Here is a 23820-nt window from a genome sequence, read left to right on the forward strand (position 1 = left end):
ACTGCTTAAGACTACCTGTAAATTGCAAGTGTTATAGTAACGACGTGCTCCTGAATTCTGAATTCACATTGATCATTTGCAATTCCTTGGTCTGAAACAGGACTCCCATCGTTAAGAGGTTCTTAGACAAAATATAGACTCATGGTCTATCACTGTCATGAGAGCTGACTGTACACGAATCAACGTACTGTACAACCAGTCTCTTAGAAATCTTTCCAAAGTCATTAAATCAAGCTGTGGGTATTGCAAAGCTCAAACGCAACAGACCTCGGAGGAAGGGTCTCTCCTGTCTTTCTTCCATCTGCCCAAATTCTGCAAAACTGCTCTCTACAGTCATATCGTAGATACGGACGTCCATCTGCAGTGTTAATCATAGATTTACTATTGAATAATAACTCGGTTTCTTTTTTTAGTAATTCTTTAATGGGCCATGTTTCCTTCCCATTTTTGCAGCAGGTGTGTAAGAAAGCAAAATGAAGGCCTGGAAGAGATAAAAACTTTAGCACTCCAGTTGCGGTTGTTTGTAGGCGCGGGGTGGGGACAGGGGGTGTTTGTTCAATTGGCTTAGAATGACGTGCTTGAATCTGATCGAGGCTTTGCACCCTGTGGTCGGTTTCACGCTGCATTTGATCTTAGGGATTCCTATACACGGCAGCTACATCACAGGATCCAGTGCTGCCTCGTTGACGGAGGCCGTGTATGGATGATGAGTACCTGGATTATCCAGTTCCACTCCTGGAGAAGCAAAGCTCTTGGTTCTTGAGATAATTCTCTGTAATATGCTTCCCACCTCCGATATTACACAGACAGGCAAGAGCTGTCAGATCTGTAAAGGTTTGATGTATCTCAGAAAATACAAAAAATTAAAGACTGTAAATTGTCTACTACTACTGTTACTGACTACCACTAACACTACAAGTATTTGCATAAACAATCGACTGGTAAACATCTCCCTCTGGCGTCGCAAAACTTTATTGCATCTCCTAACCTGGAAGAGACGATCTTGGCAATTCCGCTTCAGAATTCCACAGACAAAAAAAAAAAGTATTCGTCCCTTACGTTTTATAAACAATCATTTCTAGACCAAATTCGAAAATACAACAAAATAATTTCAAAAGTGTGGGTGACCTGCAGAGGTTATTCTGCACCAGGCACCAGAAGCACAACCACACACCTGATGAAGTAGAAAAAATAAGAAGCTGTATCATCAATTGAATGAAGGGGGAAGTCCGACTGTGGAATTTGATCGTATACTGCAGAGTTATCACCTATACATTTGCGGTCGGTAGCATGGTGTGTTAAATGTGTTATCGGGACAGTGGTTAAACTGTATCTCAGATGAATGATGTCAACTTCTATAGCACAGGTTTCCTAGTACAGTACGTGTACCACATTAGTTTGGAAAGATGTTTAGTCCAGAGGAAAGAGTGCCACCTACTGGTCCACAACTGCCACTTACAGCAACAACCGTTTGCAAGTCATTGCTCTTTCTTTAATATCGGAATGATCTGTTTGCATTTGACCATTTTCTGATCAATGCACAAATGCATCTATACATCTAGAGGATTACATATTACTTTGTGTATTGATATGCAAATTAAATAAAAGGTTGTGGAAAAAAGCTGAACACCATGGAGCCTGATGTTTTAGTATAGAGCTAAATGTATAAGAATTGCCACAGATACACCTTCTTTCCCCAAAAATTGGTTTGTATTAATACATTTTTAAAAATGCTGTTGTTCTGTATACTTCTGGGGAGCAGTTGAATGACTTAACTGGAGCCGAAAGCAATTTAAAACGAGACATCTGCTAAGGAATTCTAATTACAGGAGATATTCAAATTGACCTTCATGCCGTATCATTGAACATGTCGATTCACTTGCCTAAACCTCATCCAGCTGCGAGGAAGAAAAGTCCTCCAGGTTTCCCATGAGGAAATATCAAGGAGTGTAAGCTGATCCTGAAGGTCATTTGAACAGGGCCTTGGCAAAAACTTAACTGTCCTTTAAATAAGTTTTACAACCTAGTTTGTACATGTGTGAAACACTGTACATTGTCGACTAGAACATACAGCCCTTCATTTAGAAGTTAATCAAGGCATGAGCTCAACATTATTCATGTTTTCTTTGGTAAAAAAAACTTAATCTCAACTTTCCAGTATTTGGACTTGCCATTGTTTGAAGTGGAACACTGAATTTTCAGCAATGCATTCTGTTTTTAAATTGAGGGAAAAAAGACAGTTCTGTTGACCAGATGGATAATGCATACAAGTGGAACAAGACTATTTGCTCTGAAGCTAATTCTAAAGGACAGCTGTGCACCTACGACTGCCACACATGATTGAAAATTGGACACTGGTTTGAGCAGGCACTTAGTCATGCTTAAAATGAAATGAGGAATTATTGACAGAACCTTTATACTACAAAACAAATCCTTAAACAAAACCTGTAAAAGCACAGATTGGTTTAATTCTGAAACTGATAGTGTTGGTGTCACTTGTGGTCATAATGAATTATTCAATTAGCTATAAATTAACAATCACAGTAATGATAGTAGTAATATTCATCTTCTTTACACTTCTTTTTGTGGGTAATAATCATCATCTTTATTTTACATAGTTCCTTGAAGAACAAGCATTTTTCAAAGTGCTGCACAGCTGTACAAAAATAACACACGTGACAGATTAAATTGGCCAAATAAAATCAAGATTAAAATAAAACGGTGCACTCTAAGAAGAAAATATAAAGAAAAAAACCTTTCAAGGATTCTTTGGAATATCCACAGTCATAGACTCTGTGAGAATGAATGCCAGAGTTGTGATGCTCCATGAAAGAACGCGTTATCATCCTCTGTGTGACACCTGTTCATAGGTAGAAGAAGATGACCTTATTTTATAGATTTCAGATGAAATGTTGAACTACACTCATGCAAAACATTCTAAAGTAACCTGGATCTAGGCCATTCAGTTCCTTATCTGTAAGCAGGAGAACTTTAAAGGCTTCTCTTAAAAGGGTTAAATGTTGAAGCAGAGCAGTTTTAGTTAGAGAACACACCACAGAAATCTCAACATACTGATGTTTATTTAGTACCTTAGCAGATATAACAAGTTTTACAACAATCTAATATGTATTAAATATCTATTAAATAAAGGTAATTATCAATTTTTCAAAATCAGATGGAGTAAGGATCTTAACTGGGCAATGTTGTATAGATTACAATAAGATTCATTTTGTGTTGTCAAATGTCAATACAAGATCATAAATTAACACCAAGGTTTCTTTAGTCAAAGGTTTAAATTCTGCACCTTTAAGAACAACACTGAAATCACCAATTCTGCACAGCTGTTGTCAGTAGCCAAAAGGCAAGTTTAGCTTTCACAGTTTCTGTTGCATCCATGTCAGCTGTGTCTTATTAATTATAGCATGTTACTCTCGGTGTCATGAACATAACAGTGAAATCAACACCACGGTGAGGAACAGTCTAACCATAAATGTATACACTAAATAGTAATTGTCCTAGCAGAGAACTACATGGACCTCCTAGAATATCTGTGATAACATTATATTTGAAATAGCCAATAGCCATATGAATTTTAAACAAATAGCAGCCGAAGCAATGAATCCCTAATCCCTACAAACTTTTCCATATAATAATTATAATTAGTTAACAATTGCTTACACTTATATAGCACTTTTGTGGACACTCCACTCAAAGAGCTTTACAGGTAATGGGGACTCCCCTCCACCACCACCAATGTGCAGCATCCACCTTGATGATGCGACGGCAGCCATAGTGCGCCAGAATGCTCACCACACACCAGTTATCAGTGGGGAGGAGAGCAGAGTAATGAAGCCAATTCATAGAGGGGGATTATTAGGAGGCCATGATTGGTAAGGGCCAATGGGAATTTTTGGGCCATATGCTCTTGTAGAGTGCCATAGTGTAACTGACAGACAAAACTGCACTTGGGACCAGAATAAAAAAGAAAATTAAGTGACCTAGAGACTGAAACCATCAAGTCAATACCCACCATAACAAGTCTCTCTCCAAACTCAGACTCAGACTCAGAGAAGCTTCAAACAGATCATAACACAGGCATCTGAGCTATTGATTGACCAATTCAAGAATTTTGGCAAGAGATGGCATATAGGTAACAGGACTGCAGTTGTGTGTAATATTTTTAATGTCAAGGCGTTGACTTCATCCAGGTGGATGCTGCACATTGGTGGTGATGGAGGGGAGTCCCCTTTACCTGTAAAGCGCTTTGAGTGGAGTGTCCAGAAAAGTGCAATATAAGTGTAAGCAATTATTATTATTATTATTATTATTATTATTATTATTATTCATGTACAACTACATGAATAGGAACGGAATCTGAATGTACGTCGCATTTCTGGCCCCAAGAAGTTTGTTGACAAAACATTGGTAACAAACATGTTAAGTGCCACCGTATGAGAGTGAGTACAAAAGTGTGCCCGTTATTATATTCTCCTGCCTTTTCTTTGCGGATCATCATATTCTGAAACACTCAACCGTGACATCAGGTTCCCCCCCAACTTTTATTTTCTTAACTAGCTTCCCTTTACTGTGCGTGCGCCTCTAAGATCGCGTTCCTCGCCTCACGGTTCACCTTTCCTACGGCAGACACCCGGAGGCGTGAAACTCACGTTAAAGGTTAATATGCTGCATCGACGCAGCGCATGGCTTTAATGGTGTGTTTTTGTCTCCCGCAGATTTTTTTCCCCTCTACCTTTATCTCGCGCGAGTTTCGGTGTGGGGTAGCCCTGCGCACTGAGAGCTGTTTGTCCGCCATCACTGTGCAGAAAGAGCCGAGCACTTGGAGTGGCGGCGGCGGCGGAGTGACAATACCAGCCCAGAAAGAGGGACGTAGACACGCCGGAGAGGTCGAGGGGGCTAAACGGCATTCCCGTCGGCACATTTTCCCGCAGCTGCCCACGTAGTCTTTAATGTAAATAAAGAAACAGACGCGATCCAAACATGTCCAATCTAAGCAAAGGCGGCACCAAGAAGGACACCAAGATGAGGATACGAGCCTTTCCTGTGAGTAGTAGCCGGGGACGGGGCACCTAAGCGGGCGGGCGAGGAGACTCGAGCGCCGGGGATTCGGTCAGGGAATGGCGAAAATCAGGCCTCCCAGTTAGTAAACAAAGGCTTTGAAAATACGCGAGCTACTGAAACCTTGCTCGTGTACACGATCTTGAAATGCCTTTTTCCCCCTCTTAAGTAAAAAGTAATGTCTGGGAACAGAGGAGTGAATTTACAGTCCGACGTTAAATCTTTGTTGTTAGTGAGGCCTTCATTTTTGACACATTAATAGGTCAGTGAGCAAATCGGCAGGGGGGAAATGGTAGCTAACATTTCAGTAGTTCAGGAAGTTTTATTTTCATTATAGATCGTGATGGCATATAGCTATTTCATAGCCACAGCATTAAGCCTTACGACAACAAAAATGAGGTTGTTTCTCTTTCTGATTTCAGGTAAGTTAGCAGAACTAATTGCATGTTTAGCAAGGTGAACTTCACACCCGGAACGTAACAAAAAGTACTAAATCATCCGCTCTGTGAAGTCAGTACAGTTGCCAAAACAAGAACATGTTCCGCGACATGGTTGTCGCAGTGAGTAAATTAGTTTCACAGCAGTGTGTAGGCCTGACTGTCCGATAAAATTGTTTAATACTGAGGTTTGAATGCATAAGCGTTGTCAAACGTCGTAATGACTCGCATTGTTAAAAGAACAACTAAAATAAGGATATTTCATGGCGTATACGTCGAATTAAAAGAAATGAACGATAATCTCATAAAAATCTAGGTGGTCAGGAGAGTCATGTTTCATAAAATGAGTCACTACTAATGGTGTTAGTAAAGCAATAGTAAGGTGAAAAGATGCCTTGATGTCATGTATGTAAATCAAGGTGTGAAATGATGTCGTTAGTTTTGGGAAGCTCGATCGTTTTGTGGACTCTAGAAAAACACTGGAAATCTGTCATCAGATATTGTCTCTAACATGTCTTCCTTCAGGAGACCCTCTTTTCGTTGGGTTAGGGACATGTAGTTATTTGATGATCCTAGCATGCCAAAGTTGTCTTTATACCTCAGGAAAGCCCATATGATAAGCAAGTGTAAGGACTGGCCTGTAACTGCAGTTCATAAGTCATGTCCTGATTCGTGTGCAGCCCTTGTAAGTTGTTTTCCTTGCTAATCAGTGATTTGCTGAATTGCTCATTGCCTGCTCCTTTAAAAAAAATACTTCAGTGGCAAATTGTTTTAAAACAGATACTAGGTGGTCCTGCATTTCACTTTTTGCAGAAACATCTTGCTGTTTCTGTCTATAATTAACTGTTTTAATCTCATACTTTTGACCTCTCTTTTGTAGATCAAGGCTGAAAATTATGTAAAAATTATTAGTCTTAACATCTTAAGGTGCTTATTAAAAAATACAACATATCAGGGGGTTGAAGCTATGTTGATACATTATACCTGACTGTAATTGCTTGTAACTGCTTAAGATGTACTGAAAACTAAATGTCAAAGCAGTTGTCCAGCAGTGAGTTGGCTTCACGCAGAATTGCCTTGGAAGTGGAAGGATTAGTCCTCCGATATCTGCTGTGTAGATATTTACCAGTGGGTATCACAGGTTGCATTTTAAGTGATCTTGGCAGGGGGTATCCTAGTCCATTCCTGGATGAGAAAAACCTAATAGGAGGTATCACAGTCTTGCCAGTTCCCATCCCAAGGGTGTCTGATCTGTGCTGTTTCAGTCAACACAGTTATTTAGGGCAACACATCATCTTAGTCGAAATGTCAGTGAATCAGGCCTGCTCACATCATCTGACACTTGAAATGTTTTCAAGTGGTAGTAAAATGCAACACCCACTCCATTATTCTCTTTCCATACACCTAGTCTTGGTGAGCTACGTTTATGCTGACCAGTGTAAGGATGGTCCATAGTTTCTTCGTAACACCGGTACCATAATGTCCTATGGTTGTAGTTGCCATATGTTCCTCTTGTACTCTCTTATGCTGTAGTGTAAAATGAGTGCTGTACTCCTACAGAGTATTGGGAACACACATGCAGAATGAAATGATTTTCAGTCATTTATCATAGAATTATTGCCACAGAATAATTTTTCTAGGCTTTTAATTGAATATGGTTCTAATAGATGACTAGATGACAGTTCATACAGCATAATTCCAGTGTTAACCTGTCAAGGGAACCGATGACTGCAGTGTCTGATTTCATATTGATCAAAGCCTGTGATAAATTATCAATACATAATACCTCTGTGTTCTAATTGTATTTTAAAGGAAGCATTTTAAAATCAAGATGTGACATATAAATTACCGATTGGTGTTCTGTCATTTAAACTAGGTTTTCCCAAACCCAGTTTTGGAGGTCTGCAGTCCTGCAGGTGTTCATTCCTGCGCAACCGTTAATGGTCAAGTTTAACTAGCTTTAGGCTTGATTTGTGCAGTTCAACAAAATGTCCCTGCTCTACAGGGGCTGCTTATTTAAAGAGGTCTGTAAAACCTGTAGAAATATGACTCTCCAGGCCTGTTTGTTTGAAACCTCTGGTTTATACCATTTAGAATGTTTTGAAAAGAATTCAGTGAAGCTGAAATTGAAAGAGAAAAGGATTGGAAGTGAATTAAAGGGAGAGATTGTTTACATCTTTACATGTCACTATACCATTGCCAAATCATTTATAATCCTTATATAATTTAGTTCATTTGCAACAAAAAATCTGAGTACTCTGCAGCCCTCAATATTACAGTTCTTTTAGTTGGACATATTACTCGGTTAAACAGTGATTTATAGCGTTCCCAACCTTTATGTGAAGACAGACTATAAGATAAACTGAACAGATGGTTTCCAGCACCTGGGGTAGAGAATTTAGTCAAATCAAAATAAAGCAGAGTGAAAGTACAGTAAAGTTGAGCAATAAATGTTCAAACAAATATATTACATAATTGTACACAAACCTAGCTGTAGGACTTTAAATGTCAAGTACATGTAATGAGCACCTAAATAAATGTATCATTTGTAACTCCCAATAAAGTTACTAACGTTTTATGTCCAGAAAATCTTTTTTTGCAAAAGATTCGCTTATGCTTTATTTGATCACGCTGATATGGGTATATTCATTATGATTAACTTGAGTCATCAACAGGGTTGATCAACAAACAGCCTGCTGTGAAAATCACAAGTTAATAGCTTGTGCCCACTGCTGTTGGGGAGAAATACTAGCTGTACATGTGGTTGCAGATGCTGTTGTGGGAGGGTCTCATTCCTCTTGTAGACTCATTTCAGAGCCCTCGATGCCACACGTTATCCCAGCTCATCCTACAGACTTGCAGTAGGCCTCAAGCCTGGGGAGTAGGACATCCACTGCATAACTGTCTCATTCTCATTTTGCAAGAAAGCTGTTATTAAATGAGCAGAATTTGTCCTGCTGGAATTTGTCACATTAGGATAAGCCTTAAGTCAGGTCAGCAAGAGATCTTTTAGGATTTGATCAACATAGAACCCAGACAGTGCTATCAATTGCATCTTAGATCAGCGTGGTGACTATTGGCTTACATTTAATGATTTTATTTTGGCTGTCATGTCTTACCAGGTCCAACATTTCTAGCTAAAAAGCTGGCAAGTGACAGTGTGCTGACTTTCTTCAGCCTCCAAAATACTGGATGTATTTTTCTCTTGATAAGCAGATTGGATCCCTTCTGTGTTTTTCTAAGAACATGCACGTGTAAAGTCTTCTGGTACTCAGAATGCAATCTGGAACTCAGTGACGAGTTTCTACATATTATGAGACTAAACAGTTTACTCAAAGCTTCCAGTAGTGGTTCCTACCATTATAAGAACTTATTTATGCATGTTAGTTTGAGAAAGATGCCAGGCTTGTCATGTACATTTATCAGTATCTTTGGGAGTATAATTAAGTCTGTGTAATCATATAAAGTTTACATGATCTAGCAGTTTACCATTCTAATGTATAATTTTCTCATTGTCAGGTGCTCCTCTAAACATCCACAAAGAAATTGATATTTCTTTATATTAATAAGAAAAGAAATGGCAAAATACAGGTCACTCAGAACTATTAATTTAAAACAAAATGACCACAATTTCAAAGTATGATCAACATTGAAGTGTTCCAGCATGAAACAAAAATAACATGTTGGTCCAAAACCTTGGAAAATGAAAAATTACTATGATTTAGCATTTATGTATATTAACATGCATATCAACCTAATGAAGCTGTTAAATTTATTTAAAATGAAAGTTACAAGGCAAAATTCCCATCGGTTATAAGGAAGCTAATATGCTGAAATACTGATTTTAAGTTACCAGATCAAATGAAAGTCATGGAGTGCATTTATTCCCCTTCTACATTTGATAATCATAGGTTTTATAATAAACCATTTTACTAATCTGGGTGTGAAGGAAAGGGTGAGATTCTCTTAGTTTAGATTTTCTGGTTGCCTCTTTTGCCACAAAACAATGCCTTTGTGATGAATGTCGCTGAACTGCTGAACCCTGTAGGAAAGGACTGGTGTACCACTGTTGTCATACAGTGCCTTATCATACTGAGGCATAGTTGTGAAGGTCAGTGCAGCACTGCTTACAGGCACCGAGCTATATTGGAAATATTGGAACTTGAGAACTGTGCTGAACTTCAGTGCTTTTGCAATAGAATTCTGGACAATTGCTTAACCATGTCATTTATCTACCGTTAAATAGGGCTGGGCGATATGGCCAAAAACATTATCACGATAAACATTTTCATATCAGTCGATATTGATAATTATCACGATAAATGTCAAATCATTATTTCTTTCAAGTTTAAAGGCATATTTTTTGAGTGAAAGTTGAAGAAACCAGACAGTTAATTGGTAAATTAAACAACTCTTTATTTTAAGAACACAACAAACACTTGCCAAACAGCAGAAATATTAAGCAAATCTGAGGTAGAGAGTATTCAAGTCTTTTTATATGTCAAAATATGCATGAGTAAAATTTACAAAATAAATATCTGAATAGAAAGATTAAATACTGCAGTGTGATACAACACGCATAGAAGATGGCTCAGACAGACAGCAAAGTTTAAAGTGCTCTGTTTTATGTCTGATCGTAAAAAGCCAAAATATCTCCAAATTACCGAAGTTGAATGACCTTTTCTGTCGACGATGTCATTGTCCTTCGAGCTGGTCGTTGGCAGCACTACATTTGCTTCAGTGTCGCTCATTTCTTCACTCTAACTACAGTCCTGTCAGCCACCACCGTGTGGGTAAACACCACCACGTTAGCTGCCCAGTCTGCAACGCGCACGCGCACTCGCGCAGTATTCTGTGCGCATGTGCAAAGCATAAACATATATATCGAACATTCATCAAACTTTTGTTAAAATTATATCGCGATAATTATCGTTATCGAGTTATCGCCCAGCACTATCGTTAAAATAACCTTTTCAACTAGAAAAAAAAGATTTTTCGTAATCTGAATAAAATGATTGGTAATTCTTGCCAGCACTGTTTTTTATAGTGGGCAAAAACCTTTATGCTCTTGGTTGACTATTTTTGGTTGATTCTTTTTTCCTCATTAGTGATTGTAGAGATTGTAAGTGTAACTTTAAGACTTAATACTTAAATATAAGTATTAAGCCTGTCAGATTGTATTTTATTGGATAGCAGGCACAAGTGAAAGAACAAGTCCCAGAGTTATTGTTTTAAAAGAAATGACACTGCATTAACATGAAAATAACACTAATAATATATCATGATTAGTGAGGTATTTACCCACCTAATAAATTGCATCTGTATTGTATCTGCTGTAAACACAACTATCTCCTGGAAGAGCTACACTAAAATCCAAACCTTCGTATTGGTATTTATGATGCTCAGAATGCTTTGAGTACATGTCGGCCAGCTACAGAAAGTATTGGTGTTTCTAGACATGGTAAAGCCCCTTGGAGTTGTTCATCATTTAACTACGTGTTAATTGGCAGCATTGTAGCTCTACTCACATAAAACGTTAACAATACGCTTTATGTGTATGAAAGGGAAGTTAACGAAAACCCTGCCAAGCTATTTTTAAGATTTTTAATTTTGCTAAATATATTAGTGTTTAAGAAAGTATATACTGTTATCTTATAATCTTGTTCTCATGCAGTTACAAAAGTAGCTTGTTTTATACCAGACCTTTAAAGATGGAAGTGCAGATGGTGCAGTGATATAAAATGCCTGTACCTTATTTTGTACTAATTCAGAACGTTAATCATGTATTTTGACAGTTTCAGCTGAACCTTCAAATGTTCTTTTCAAAGAGTCCATTCTGTATTTACCAAATGTACTGTTTCCTCCAAACCTATGTTTTGCTCATCTTTCCAGGTGGCAGTGCAGAAACAATCTTGGTTGAGCTTGATATAGCAGTTAAGCCAATTTTTAAATGAGACAGGCTGTTTGAACACAACATAACATTTTCATTTTAATATAGCCACATTAAAAAAAAAGTAAAACACTTGAATTACTTGACGCTTGGATTCCTTTTCTGATTCCCTTCTGCAGAGAATTCATTTTCTTTTTGGAACTTGTGATGTCATAATGGAAGGCTAGTATTTAAGTAGTCGTACTGTATGTTCTGTTTCATAATTCCCATGTCATTTTGTATGCATAAAAAATTACATGTATGTGACATGTTATATTCAATCTTAAAACTGATTTATACTGATCATATAACACATTTTGACGTTAGAAGTTCATAGGTAAGATTGCCTATCTCTGTTACGATGCCAAAGTTTAACTTCTGTATCGAGACTTGTGTTTTTGTGGGTAGTAGTAGGTTTGATGATAACGTTGTTAAATGTTTGTGAATTACCATTATGATGAACATTTATGACACCAGTGACTTCAAAAGAGTAAGATGATAATATTGGTGTTGGTTATTGTTTGAGGCTTATGGTCAGCAAATTATTGTGGATTCTTAAATTACAAGCAGTAAATACTATTGTACATCATTGCAGGTCCCTTGTGATGAATTGAGTTTTAATTCGTGTATTATTTATTTTGCTGTCTTTGTAGGACAGTGCCAATGCTTGCTTTAAGTTATTTTAGTTCTGAAAGAACTTACTTGTATCACTTCTGTTTCACAATCGCCTGGGTTTTGCATTGATTTATGTTTTTTTTTACCTTTCAAATGCAGATGACGATGGATGAAAAATATGTTAACAACATCTGGGACCTTCTGAAGAATGCCATTCAGGAGATACAGCGGAAGAACAACAGTGGGCTCAGCTTTGAGGAACTGTATAGAAATGCATACACTATGGTGTTACACAAGCACGGAGAGAAGCTATATACCGGCCTCAGAGAAGTCGTCACAGAGCATCTAATCAATAAAGTAGGAGAGCAGCTTTTAATATGTGATGCCTGAGTCCTAGTTTGAATCATTAAACACAAGGCACAGAAACCTGGGAATTACACTTATGTGCTTTTACTCTAAATTAATCTTTATATTCAGGTGAAAAAGCAACAACTGCATTGTAATGTGAAGGTATTCAATTAAGTTTATGTGCTTATTGGAGGACTTGATTGCGTAGATGTGTGTGTGGCTACGGGGGAGGAAGCCACATTGAAGACTTTTTGTCTTTTAAAACTTTAAATATATTCTTTTTCTAACGAAAATCTAGAAATTAATTTTGAGTACAACAGTACAGGAAACCACAAATGTAAGGAAAAAGTGAGGAATAATGTCTGAATTAGTGGAAAACTGACAGAACAACTTAATTTTGCAGTCCTGTCCTGGTTGACATTTTATTATAATTATTTTTAGTTATTATCAGGGTACCAAGCAGTGAAGTTGCTGAAAGACTTTAATCTTTTTTCTTCCAGTGTTATTTTCCAGTGCTCCATGAAGTCCTGTCCCCTAGATTAAAATTGTAAAGGCCTATAGGAAGTTGTTAGAGTGAAAGTTATGTTGCTGGGTTCCATGTGACTTTTGTTCAGTGATCATTTGGTTTTAGTGATAAAGAACAAGACGTAGTGAAGTCTTTCTGTTCCTGTATGGCAAGGACAGTATTAGCCTTAGGTATTTTCCTATGCATCTTTGGCCTCTCAAAACCAATATGTACTTTCAGGTTGTATAAATTTTGCTTTCAAGAGCACATGGTATGGGAAGAATATTTGGGCTTATAAGTTATGCAATACATCTCCAAATTAGAATATTGTATGTCTGAAACTGGAATGGTTCCTTTTGTGGACCAGAATTTATAACTGAATTTACATGAATCAGTGCTTTCTCCAAATTCTGTTTAAATAACCTTAGAATATTTCTTACCAGAGTATTGGTAAATGATATTATTGGTGGATCATAATTTGTAGTTATATTAGGTAACATTTTGAAGCATGTTATTCAGATATATTGCCACGTCTGTTTGTCAGTGCCTTTTCTTTTCTGATAGAGTTAAAAATATAATCATGTAAGTATAAGTCAAGTAACAAACACTTTGTGGGAAAAGTAATGAATAACCAATTCCTAGGTGTTTGGAAGTTAATCTTGGAAATTTGTAAGATGCGTTAATATTATTTTTTTCACAGGTACGGGAAGATGTCTTAAATTCATTAAATAATAATTTTTTGCAAACATTAAACCAAGCATGGAACGACCATCAGACAGCTATGGTGATGATTAGAGACATCCTGATGTACATGGTAGGTTACTGGATATGGTACTTTGGAAACAAAAAGGATTTATAAAAGCTAGAAAATATTGTACTTTAAGAGGAAACACTGGTGGACATTATAAACAGTCTATATTTATTTCATTTGTAGAATGTGGGCTTAAAAGCTGCGACTCATTTTTCTAAACCTTATCCTGGCTGCATCCTTCAATCAGATTTGTTTTCTGACTAAATTTAATTAACTTTAATTGGTTTTGGAATTTATTAGGGATTATGTATTTCACCACTGAGAAAATTGATCATCTTGTTATATAATTTTTTACACTGTAAAAATGAATCTGAAACTAAACAAAGCACTCCTGTCATTTCAGTTTCTCAGTTAATAGCCATCCTACAGAATGTACTGAGTCATTGAACCGTTAGTTAAACAGTGACACTAGTACTATTGAGACCTGATTTTCATGTGGGAGTTTTTTGTTGACCGTTTTCAGTTTTGCTCAGATTTTGGTTCAGACCATGATCTAGTCTGACCACCCTTTGAATTCTTTGAATGTAAAAATCTCTGCTATATGTGAATGTTTTTACATATACAGTATTTGTAGAAGTAGAAATTTCCTAATGATCGTTTCCTGTCAGGGGTGTGGACAGCATTATTTAATTGGTAACTTTCCACTTGTTTGTTAGCACAGCAGTCACGATGAAATCGGTGCTGTCAGGGTTAAGGTCAGGGATTAGTCCACCAGAGCTTTCTGAAGTTGAAAGGGCAAACTCTGCAGCTTCCTGGTTGCCCCCAGGGTTGCAGTGACTTCAGTGAGGAGCGTGCCACTCCTGCAGTCGGCACGGAACCTCCTGTAAGTCTCTGTGGGTCCTGTAGCGTCTCACACGCTGAACGGCCCTGATGGGCGGACGGGTTCGAGGGCGCCCATCTGCACTTCTGTATTCTCGCTATGTGGCGACAGGGGTCACCGCTGTGAGCTGAACTATAAAGGCAGAATTCAGATTCGGTCAAATCCAAGTTGGGTGGATATTCAAAAAGAACAATTGGCGGTTCTGAAATTTCTCGTCTTCACAGCTGTCATTAATTTAGGCAGTTAAAATCGACAAGCTCTTATACACATTGCTTGCTAACATTTCAATTTGAAAAAAAGACATGACAAAATTTTCATTGTGTCATGTTTCTTCTGCTGAATATCAGCCATGTCAATACTGAATGAACGTGATTCCAGACTCTGATTGTCCTCCTCTCTTTCCTCCAGGACCGTGTATATGTACAACAGAATAATGTGGAGAATGTCTACAACCTGGGGTTAATTATTTTTAGAGATCAGGTTGTACGCTATGGGTGTATCAGAGATCATCTCCGACAGACGCTTTTAGACATGATTGCACGAGAGAGAAAGGGCGAGGTGGTAGACAGGTATGGCAATATCTACTGTTTCTTGCATCATATAATGCTGTGTTGAGTTGTGCTTTACTTACAGCTGAAGAATTAAGACATGAATTCCCACAATAAAACCCAGTGTTTAGGAAGGGGGAAATTTTTTTATCATTTTTTTAGGTGGTTATTTTAAAGTTTAAAGAATAATTAAGTTTAGCAAAGGCACTAGTGATTTCAATACCTGCTGATGTAAAGTTTGCATTACAAATATTCACTTTGGTACTTGATAGTAAATCCAAAAGGGACAGTTAATACTGGAGTTACCATTTTGTTTAGGGATTTCAAGATATTCAAATATATAGTTTTGAATATATATTGAGACTGTTCATTATTCCTAAAGGATTAAATGGTTAGTCATTTTTCATGTCTGTGTTATTATGGTCTTGGAAAACCATCATCCATTTCTACCCTTAACTTTGTGCTTGAAGCAAAAAGAGTGTTCCATGAGGTTGCTGAGCTTGCACCCCTTGTGTGGAAAGTGAACTTGATCTTTGTTTCAGTCTCAGGTCTTTGATTAGTGTTATTTTTCAGTTTAAAAGCCGAATATTTTATGTTTATGGAAGGGGTCTTCTAACTTACTCAGGGCATTTTGTGAATCTAATTGTTAGAAAAATGACAAAAATTGTACCTTGTCACATATTTGCATTATTGCTGCATAGTTCTTATTTTTTAAATTCTTGTCTTCATTTGTACACATCATCTAGTAGTTTTATAGCACTTGTAATACACCAGATTTAAAAAAATAGCTTCCCTTACATTTTTCTTTCTAAATTATGGAATCGTGAACCTTATAAAGTTCTAAAAATGGAATTGATTTTTTAAATGTATTTCTCCTCAGGGGAGCTATACGGAATGCTTGTCAGATGCTGATGATTCTAGGCCTTGAAGGAAGATCAGTGTATGAAGAAGATTTTGAAGCTCCATTTTTAGAAATGTCAGCAGAATTTTTCCAGGTTTGTTTCTGAAAAAGTTCATCATACACTTCATACCACATATCATAATAGCTTTTGTGAAACTGACTCCAGCTAAGATTTAGTGTTTGCATTGTCATTTTGATTTTGTGAAAGTGCCTTTGGGTGCTATAGAGATAATACTCTGTTTTCTTAATGCAATATGTTTTGTATGACAATGAACATTTATTTTCTTGGGACCTAAGGATTAATGTTTGTTGTTTAATTTCAGATGGAAAGTCAGAAATTTTTAGCTGAAAACAGTGCAAGCGTGTACATTAAAAAAGTAGAGGCTAGAATTAATGAAGAAATCGAACGAGTGATGCACTGCCTTGACAAATCAACGGAAGAGCCCATTGTAAAAGTAGTTGAGAGGGAACTCATTTCTAAGCACATGAAGACTATTGTGGAAATGGAAAACTCGGGTCTAGTGCATATGCTGAAAAATGGAAAAACAGAAGGTAGTTTAATTTTTTAATCTGACTGTCGTAGGCATTATGAATTTTTAGAACCTCTTGTTTTTTTTTTTGTTTTATTCGTTGTATTCTGATTTTTTCTGAAATATCCATGAATCTCACTAAGGAATGTGTGTGAATTCTGGACATCATATAGACATAATAGGGGAGATAGGTTAAGTTTAGTCATAGTTACACGATTCACTGCTTAAATACTAAATTAGCATTTGTTAAATAAAATGTTTTTCTCTGTACAGTTAAGCATATTTAAGGATAGATTTGCGTTATTAGCATTTGGCAATTTGTTGATACTTTTGTTAGATGTTTGGCTGTAGTCATTGAACACGTTCACCTTAGAATCAATATTTCTGGAGTGTTTGGATTTTTTTTGTTTTTGTCCCTTTCGCTCAAATGACCATCTAAAATGTGTTTTACAGTTGTGAAAGACAGCATGTGATGAGTTGAATGTGTGTTTGTGAAATGTAGTTACATGCATGTATTTGTGAACAGATCTGGCCTGTATGTACAAGCTGTTTAGCCGAGTGCCAAATGGTTTGAAGACAATGTGCGAGTGTATGAGCTCCTACCTTCGGGAACAAGGCAAAGCACTGGTATCAGAGGAAGGAGAAGGAAAGAACCCTGTGGATTATATCCAGGTAACACATTTGTTAGGAGCTGGGCTGTTGACTTTCTTAAGCATCGGATGTAATGCAGTATCCTTTTGCACTTGCACACTTCAGAATCAGTTAACACCTTTCATAAAGGGAGTTATTGGAGAACCCAGATTCATATATTAATGTAATTAATAGGAGAAAACTGTCAAGTACTGTGGGTGAAAGTACTAGACACAAGGAGACTTATATAAAAATAGAGAATTGTACTGATTCTTTCAGTTAGCAAAAATGTTTCCATGTGAATTTAGTTTTTTTTGTCTGTTCTTAGGGTCTTCTGGATCTGAAGAGCCGGTTTGACCGTTTCCTTCAAGAATCATTCAATAATGATCGGCTTTTTAAGCAGACAATTGCTGGAGACTTTGAGTACTTCTTAAATCTAAACTCCAGGTCACCAGAATATCTCTCCTTATTTATTGATGATAAATTGAAAAAAGGAGTAAAAGGAGTAAGTACTTTAATATGGAATTTAAAGTGTTTTTAAAAATCCCATCGTTTTTCCTACACGGCAAAGAAGCTGGTATGCATGGGAAATTATTTGTTGTATAAAACTGTAAAAATTGTCTTTCTGTCCCCAGTCCTTTTGATTGGATCGGTCCTTTTGATCAAACTTTAGTTTCAGCAGTTGTGATCAGAAGTATAGTAGAAATGAAGACACTGTGATCATGTACGGCTGCAAAGAAAGTAATCTAGAGATGACAGTGAAGAATGAACAACTTTATTATAGTGTTCCCCTGTCTTTCTGTACATATTTCTAAACCCTTTAATGGACCTTTCTCTGTATGCTCTTGTTTTAAAAAGATATCTTTTGTAGTTGTGATGGTTCCATTTCTATTCCTGGCACAGTCAGTGTGACATTTATTGTTTGAATTTTTTAGCTGACGGAACAGGAAGTGGAGACTATTCTGGACAAAGCAATGGTTCTTTTTAGATTCATGCAGGAAAAAGACGTGTTTGAACGTTACTACAAACAGCACCTGGCGAGAAGACTTCTCACAAACAAGAGTGTTTCTGATGATTCGGAAAAGAACATGATCTCGAAGCTCAAGGTGATGCATCTTTAATTGCCTTATCACCTTCCAGGATATGAGGGGTTTTCTATGAAGTGTGGCAGTTTGGTGAAATTCGTCCATCTATTCATTTTCTCACTGCTTTATCCAATACAGAGTCACGTGGGAGCCGGAGCCTGTCCCGTCAAGCAACGGGCACAAGGCTGGAAACACCCTGGACGGGCCATCAGTCCGTCACAGGGCACATATACACACTGACATGCACACACTCACACCAGGGCCAATTTTCCCACAAGCCACTTAACCTACCAGTAAACTGCAGCTCCTGGAGGAAACCCACGCAAACATGGGGAGACCATACAGACTCCCCACAGATAGCACCCCAGGAGTTGTTCTGTCATATTTGGTTGAATAATTACCACAGCATTTTTAAAAAATGAAAAGAAAATTTGTTGTTTACTTAATCATTGTACATTTATGTGGAATGTATGCTGTATGGTAAAAAACTAGAGAAAGTTTTCTAAGCATTTGGAGAGATTCTGCCTTGCAAAATGTACTTACTCTAGGCTAATAACAAAACTTGTTTTTTTGCGGCCTACTGAATTTAGCAAATGCATTAATATACTATATGTTATGAATGCAAGTAGCTGTGTTTATAATGTTTGTTTCAATCTGTGATATTTAATTGCTTTAAGAAGTAAGGCATAGAAATCAGCGTAGTGTTCATCAAATCTGACGTGACTGTTTACTTATGCATTTATATCATTGGTAGACGGAGTGTGGCTGTCAGTTTACATCCAAACTGGAAGGAATGTTCAGGGACATGAGCATTTCAAACACAACTATGGATGAATTCCGGCAACATTTACAGTCCACAGGGGTAAGAGATGCTGAATACAATTAAAGCTTAAATATAGAGCTGTTAACCTTGAACTTAAGGTGTCACTTGCTCCATGCTTTTCTGATACAATCTTATATTTTCAGGTCTCTTTAGGTGGTGTTGACTTGACTGTCAGAGTACTCACAACAGGCTACTGGCCCACGCAGTCTGCCACACCAAAATGTAACATCCCCCCAGCGCCAAGACATGCTTTTGAAGTATTTAGAAGGTGTTTCTTTCTCTTGGTTCTTTATTTTTAACCAGTTTTTGGTCATTTTAATTTTCTTAAAAACAAGACAGATATGTGTTATTTCTGTGGTATGTTGAAGACCATAATGATTCTTCATGAGATCTTAAAGTGCTAATTGTGTGCCAGTTTTTTCTTTGCTCAGCTATTATGTTGTGTAATCAGTCCCACACTATAATGCTATAATTGTTAGTTAAATAATAACTGAAAATTATCTTTCTTTTTAATTAAACCAGGTTTTACTTGGCGAAACACAGTGGTCGACAGCTTACACTCCAGCATCATATGGGCTCTGCTGATTTAAATGCTACTTTTTATGGCCCGATTAAAAAGGTATAATTATATTTCTATAATTTGTAATATCTAGACTATTCTTTTTCTAAAGTGTATGTTCTGAGCATAAAACATGTTGAAAACCCAGGTCTTTATAACAGATGTTTATATCTCTGCTCTATAGTTGTGTAAAGTGTATATTTAATACATTCTTTTTATTTCAGGAGGATGGTTCAGAGGTCGGAGTAGGAGGAGCTCAAGTGACAGGATCTAACACCAGAAAGCACATACTACAGGTTTCAACATTTCAGATGACAATTTTAATGCTCTTTAACAACAGAGAAAAATACACATTTGAGGTAAGTTTCTCATCTTGCACGCAGGCTGTTTTGACCTGCCATAAATTCATTGGTTCATAATTCCTTGTCAATTACTAGAACACTACATTTCAAATGCAAATCCAGAGGTCATGGAACCAGAGGACAGGAAGACATTTTTACAGTTATTTTATCTTGATTAACTTGAAATGCTGGTAATGAGCTGAAGCAAGTGTTTAAAATCTAAAATGGCGCCACTGCTTACACCCTGTTTCCATCCACTTAGGGCTTATTTTCTGTGTGCTAAATGTCTTTGTTGGTGTTTGTGACATCAGGAAATTCAGCAGGAGACGGATATCCCTGAGAGAGAACTTGTCAGAGCTCTTCAGTCGCTGGCATGTGGAAAGCCAACACAGCGGGTCCTTACTAAAGAGCCCAAGTCGAAGGAAATTGAGAACGGGCATGTGTTTACAGTCAATGATCAGTTTACTTCCAAATTGCACAGAGTAAAGATCCAAACAGGTATGTAAACAATCTTAAATAGCTTTTAGGAGGTTGTTTTAATAGATTTGTTCGGCATACAAAACGTGTGAACTGTACTCCAAACGTACTCCATGTTATAAGTGTTTTTTTTTCAATAATTGTGGGATGAAAATGTTACGTACTAGCCGGATTTGAACATGCAGGTTTCCTCCTTCTACATTTCACCCGCCTTGCTACTGCCTAAAAAAAATAAATGGGATTGTACTATAACAGGTAAATTGTTCAAGCTCATCAGTAATTGAGGACATGTATTGAAATCATCAGAATGTATGTAGATCCTGGTGGGAGTTTTTCCCGGTTGCCAGCTCTGAAGGCTCACACGTGGTCTGCTGAGCACACTCTATTCTCTTCTCAACGTGTATCCATGTGGGTCCAGGCCATTACAAAAACGTGTCAAAGTAATGAGACGGGCATCTGCGTTCCCTTGTCCTGTTTCTACTTTGTTTCGTTTCTGACCGGGATCGGTTATTGTCTTTCTGTTCTTCTTCAATTCATCCAGTTGCAGCCAAACAAGGAGAATCGGATCCTGAAAGAAAGGAAACGCGGCAGAAGGTAGACGACGACAGAAAGCATGAGATTGAAGCTGCCATTGTACGCATCATGAAATCCAGAAAGAAGATGCAGCACAATGTGCTAGTAGCAGAGGTGGGTTAAAGAAGAGTAAGGCTTATGTTTTAGTTGTAACTGGTCCACTTCAAGACTGCATGCAGAAGGCAATAAATGCATTATGTTATAGAACAACCGGAACATAAAATCATTAATTTTATTCCTAATTTTCTAATCAGTAGTTGTATGAAATGCTATGATTTTATTAATTTTGATGATCGGAAACTGATTATTAAAGTTAAGCCATTTCATTTTTTTTATTCCCACAGGTGACTCAGCAGCTGAGAGCGCGTTTCTTACCAAGTCCAGTTGTCATTAAAAAACGAATTGAAGGACTTATTGAGAGAGAATATTTGGCGCGAACACCCGAGGATCGTAAAGTATATACTTATGTAGCATAAAGTGCATTTGATGAGACACCATTTTTGGACTATGTTATTCGCATGAACTGGGAAGTTCCTTTTAACTATAAATACTGGGACGATGACTTCTCCTCCATTTAAAAAATAAAAAAAATCCAGTAAGTGTTCTAGATTGTTTAAATCAGGCCTTTATTCCCTGTGAGAATTTTCAACATGAATGGATCCAGCTTCAGGCTTTTCACCGTTTTACCCTTGTAGAGATCGACATTAAAGAATTCCTTGGGAAAAATGTGAATGCACCGCATTTTGTTTTCAATACTGTAAAAAATAAGAAAATAATAAAAACTAGCAAACGTGGATTGCTATTAACACAAATAAAATAATTGTTGATTTTTTTTCTCCCCAGTTTTTAATGTCAATGTAAATGTGTTTTCTTAGTGTTTCGTAGCAACTCGCTGGTTGTACAGGTTTGATGTCAAACAGGATGAAATTCTGCTTCAAGGGTTTTACTCCAAATGATGAATATATATAACAATACTTTTATTGCTGATTTGCAAAGAACAAGGGAATTGCTTTGTAGCATGCTATATTTTATGAATCTGAGTATCTCTTACACTAGCTCTGAGTTTTTGGTGGGGCCTCTTGTGAAATTTCAGCACAATATTGCTTGTTCCTTTTGATATTAGGTTCTTCCAAATGCAATTCTCAATGGGTTAGGTTTTTCTGACATTTTAAAAGGAACCAAATTAAAACTGTTTTAATGTGTATAAATTGTAAAATAATTGTTATTGTACTCACTGCCGAAGTGGATTGTACAGGGCCTTGTTTTCATCGTATTAAATGTAGAAAAAGGAAATTAAAAAAAAGTGGATTTACTGTTCTTTCTTTAAAACTCTTATATTTAACAAGCACAGCAATCAAAAACAGTGCTGTTATTTCAGTATAATTCAATATGTTTTTAATTTTAAATTATTTTACCATAATAAAGAAAAGGAGTTCTGAAACTAGTGTTGAATGCAGTTTTTAGCGCAGTTACTATAGTTATCTACAGACCACTTTGGATCTAACATGAAAACTTACTGGGGCCCCAGTGGCTCTGTTGACTAAAGGCCAAAATGATCTTGGGTTCACGTTGGGGTGATGTCACTAGTCAGCTGCTGAGGACTCCCCAAGATGTGGCGCACAATTGCCTGAGCACTGCTGAGGGTAGGATGGGATTAGGTGGCCAGGGCTCTGTTTTAAATGACGCAGGAACCCTTCTGGCCTTCTGGGCACTTACAGGCATGTGGTGAATTCCACCAGGCACACACCTCTTCTCCATTTGGCGCTAAGCTTCCTGTAAGGGGCGGTGTTGTGTGTTGCTTGTGATCTGTAGCCTCCTTCCTCTTCCCTGGTGTGTGGCCATGGTGCTTGTAGCTGTGAACCAAGAAAAACACATTATTCCTAAATGGGGGGAGTTTTGCAAAAAGGATGGGCAACTCTAAATAGACGTAACTCATATTTCAGAACAAGAGTAGTCTATTTTTTCTTCACATTTGCAGTGTAACCAAGCAGTGCAGAACTGCAGATCGACTACTCATTTCTTGACTGTTAAACGGTCTCTTTTAGATTTAATGAACTTCCTGAATTGTCCCTCTAAACAATGGTTATATTTTCCACAGCAAGCCTTTCTCAAGTTAAATATTATAATGAACTGTAATATTCAACATATTGTAAATATATGCATCTCTAGAACACCCAATACTACTGCAGAAATACTGTAAGAAAGTTTATCTAGATATGTCTTTTCTACATCAGTTGCTCAGACTGACCTTTAATGTTGTGTATGAATTCATCACATATCAATCGCCCCATATACTGTCCATGAGAAACATTCAACTGATTTTGAAGTTTATTAATTATAGCTTGCAACTTTATCCTTACGTAGTTTTTCTTATTTTGTAATTTCTACTTCAGTTGTCTTTATCATTCAAAATATTTATGATAAACTGCGAAAAGAAAGTTACACTGGAAATCAATTTTTTGTACTGGTCTTTGTAGATATCTGCTAAATTTCAGGTCTCATTTTTGAAAACTTCTGTATACAATGTTTACTACATTCTGATTATTTGATTATGATGATTTCTTTCAAAACTTACCAAATTGAATTTGGTACAACTTTTAATCTGAGTGATACAATTATTAAGTTATATAATTAAGATAACCCATACATGAGATTATGAAACTATATAAAAGTAGTTTTTAGGAACAGGTTTGTTGCCATCATTTCACAAGAACAATATTTTGTATACAATCAGATTATTTGCATTTCTCGATGCATGTTTTGTTCTCCCTCTCACGCTACCCTGCTCTCAAACCATTTCCTTCTCCTTTAT

At 37.0% G+C, this 23820-nt stretch overlaps 1 protein-coding gene across 2 annotated transcripts; it reads left to right on the plus strand.

Annotated features, from left to right (window-relative positions):
* The first annotated feature begins 4618 nt into the window (after nucleotides 1–4618).
* Nucleotides 4619–22311, plus strand: cul3b (cullin 3b). 2 transcript variants are annotated; one of them, XM_006637575.3, is made up of 16 exons: nucleotides 4619–5061; nucleotides 12217–12414; nucleotides 13611–13724; nucleotides 14950–15110; nucleotides 15970–16084; nucleotides 16314–16542; nucleotides 17047–17192; nucleotides 17479–17655; nucleotides 18086–18256; nucleotides 18990–19097; nucleotides 19202–19326; nucleotides 19581–19677; nucleotides 19842–19976; nucleotides 20270–20456; nucleotides 20977–21122; nucleotides 21353–22311. In XM_006637575.3, exons 1-16 carry the CDS (start codon nucleotides 4999–5001, stop codon nucleotides 21482–21484), a joined length of 2304 nt encoding a protein of 767 aa, XP_006637638.1. In that variant the 5' UTR covers nucleotides 4619–4998; the 3' UTR covers nucleotides 21485–22311. The 2 variants fall into 2 exon arrangements, with proteins under 2 accessions (XP_006637638.1, XP_015216505.1); XM_015361019.2 differs by lacking the exon at nucleotides 4619–5061 and adding an exon at nucleotides 11699–11779.
* The last annotated feature ends 1509 nt before the right edge of the window (nucleotides 22312–23820 follow it).

This window comes from Lepisosteus oculatus, chromosome 13, assembly GCF_040954835.1.
Source record: "Lepisosteus oculatus isolate fLepOcu1 chromosome 13, fLepOcu1.hap2, whole genome shotgun sequence".
Classification (NCBI taxonomy): domain Eukaryota; kingdom Metazoa; phylum Chordata; class Actinopteri; order Semionotiformes; family Lepisosteidae; genus Lepisosteus; species Lepisosteus oculatus.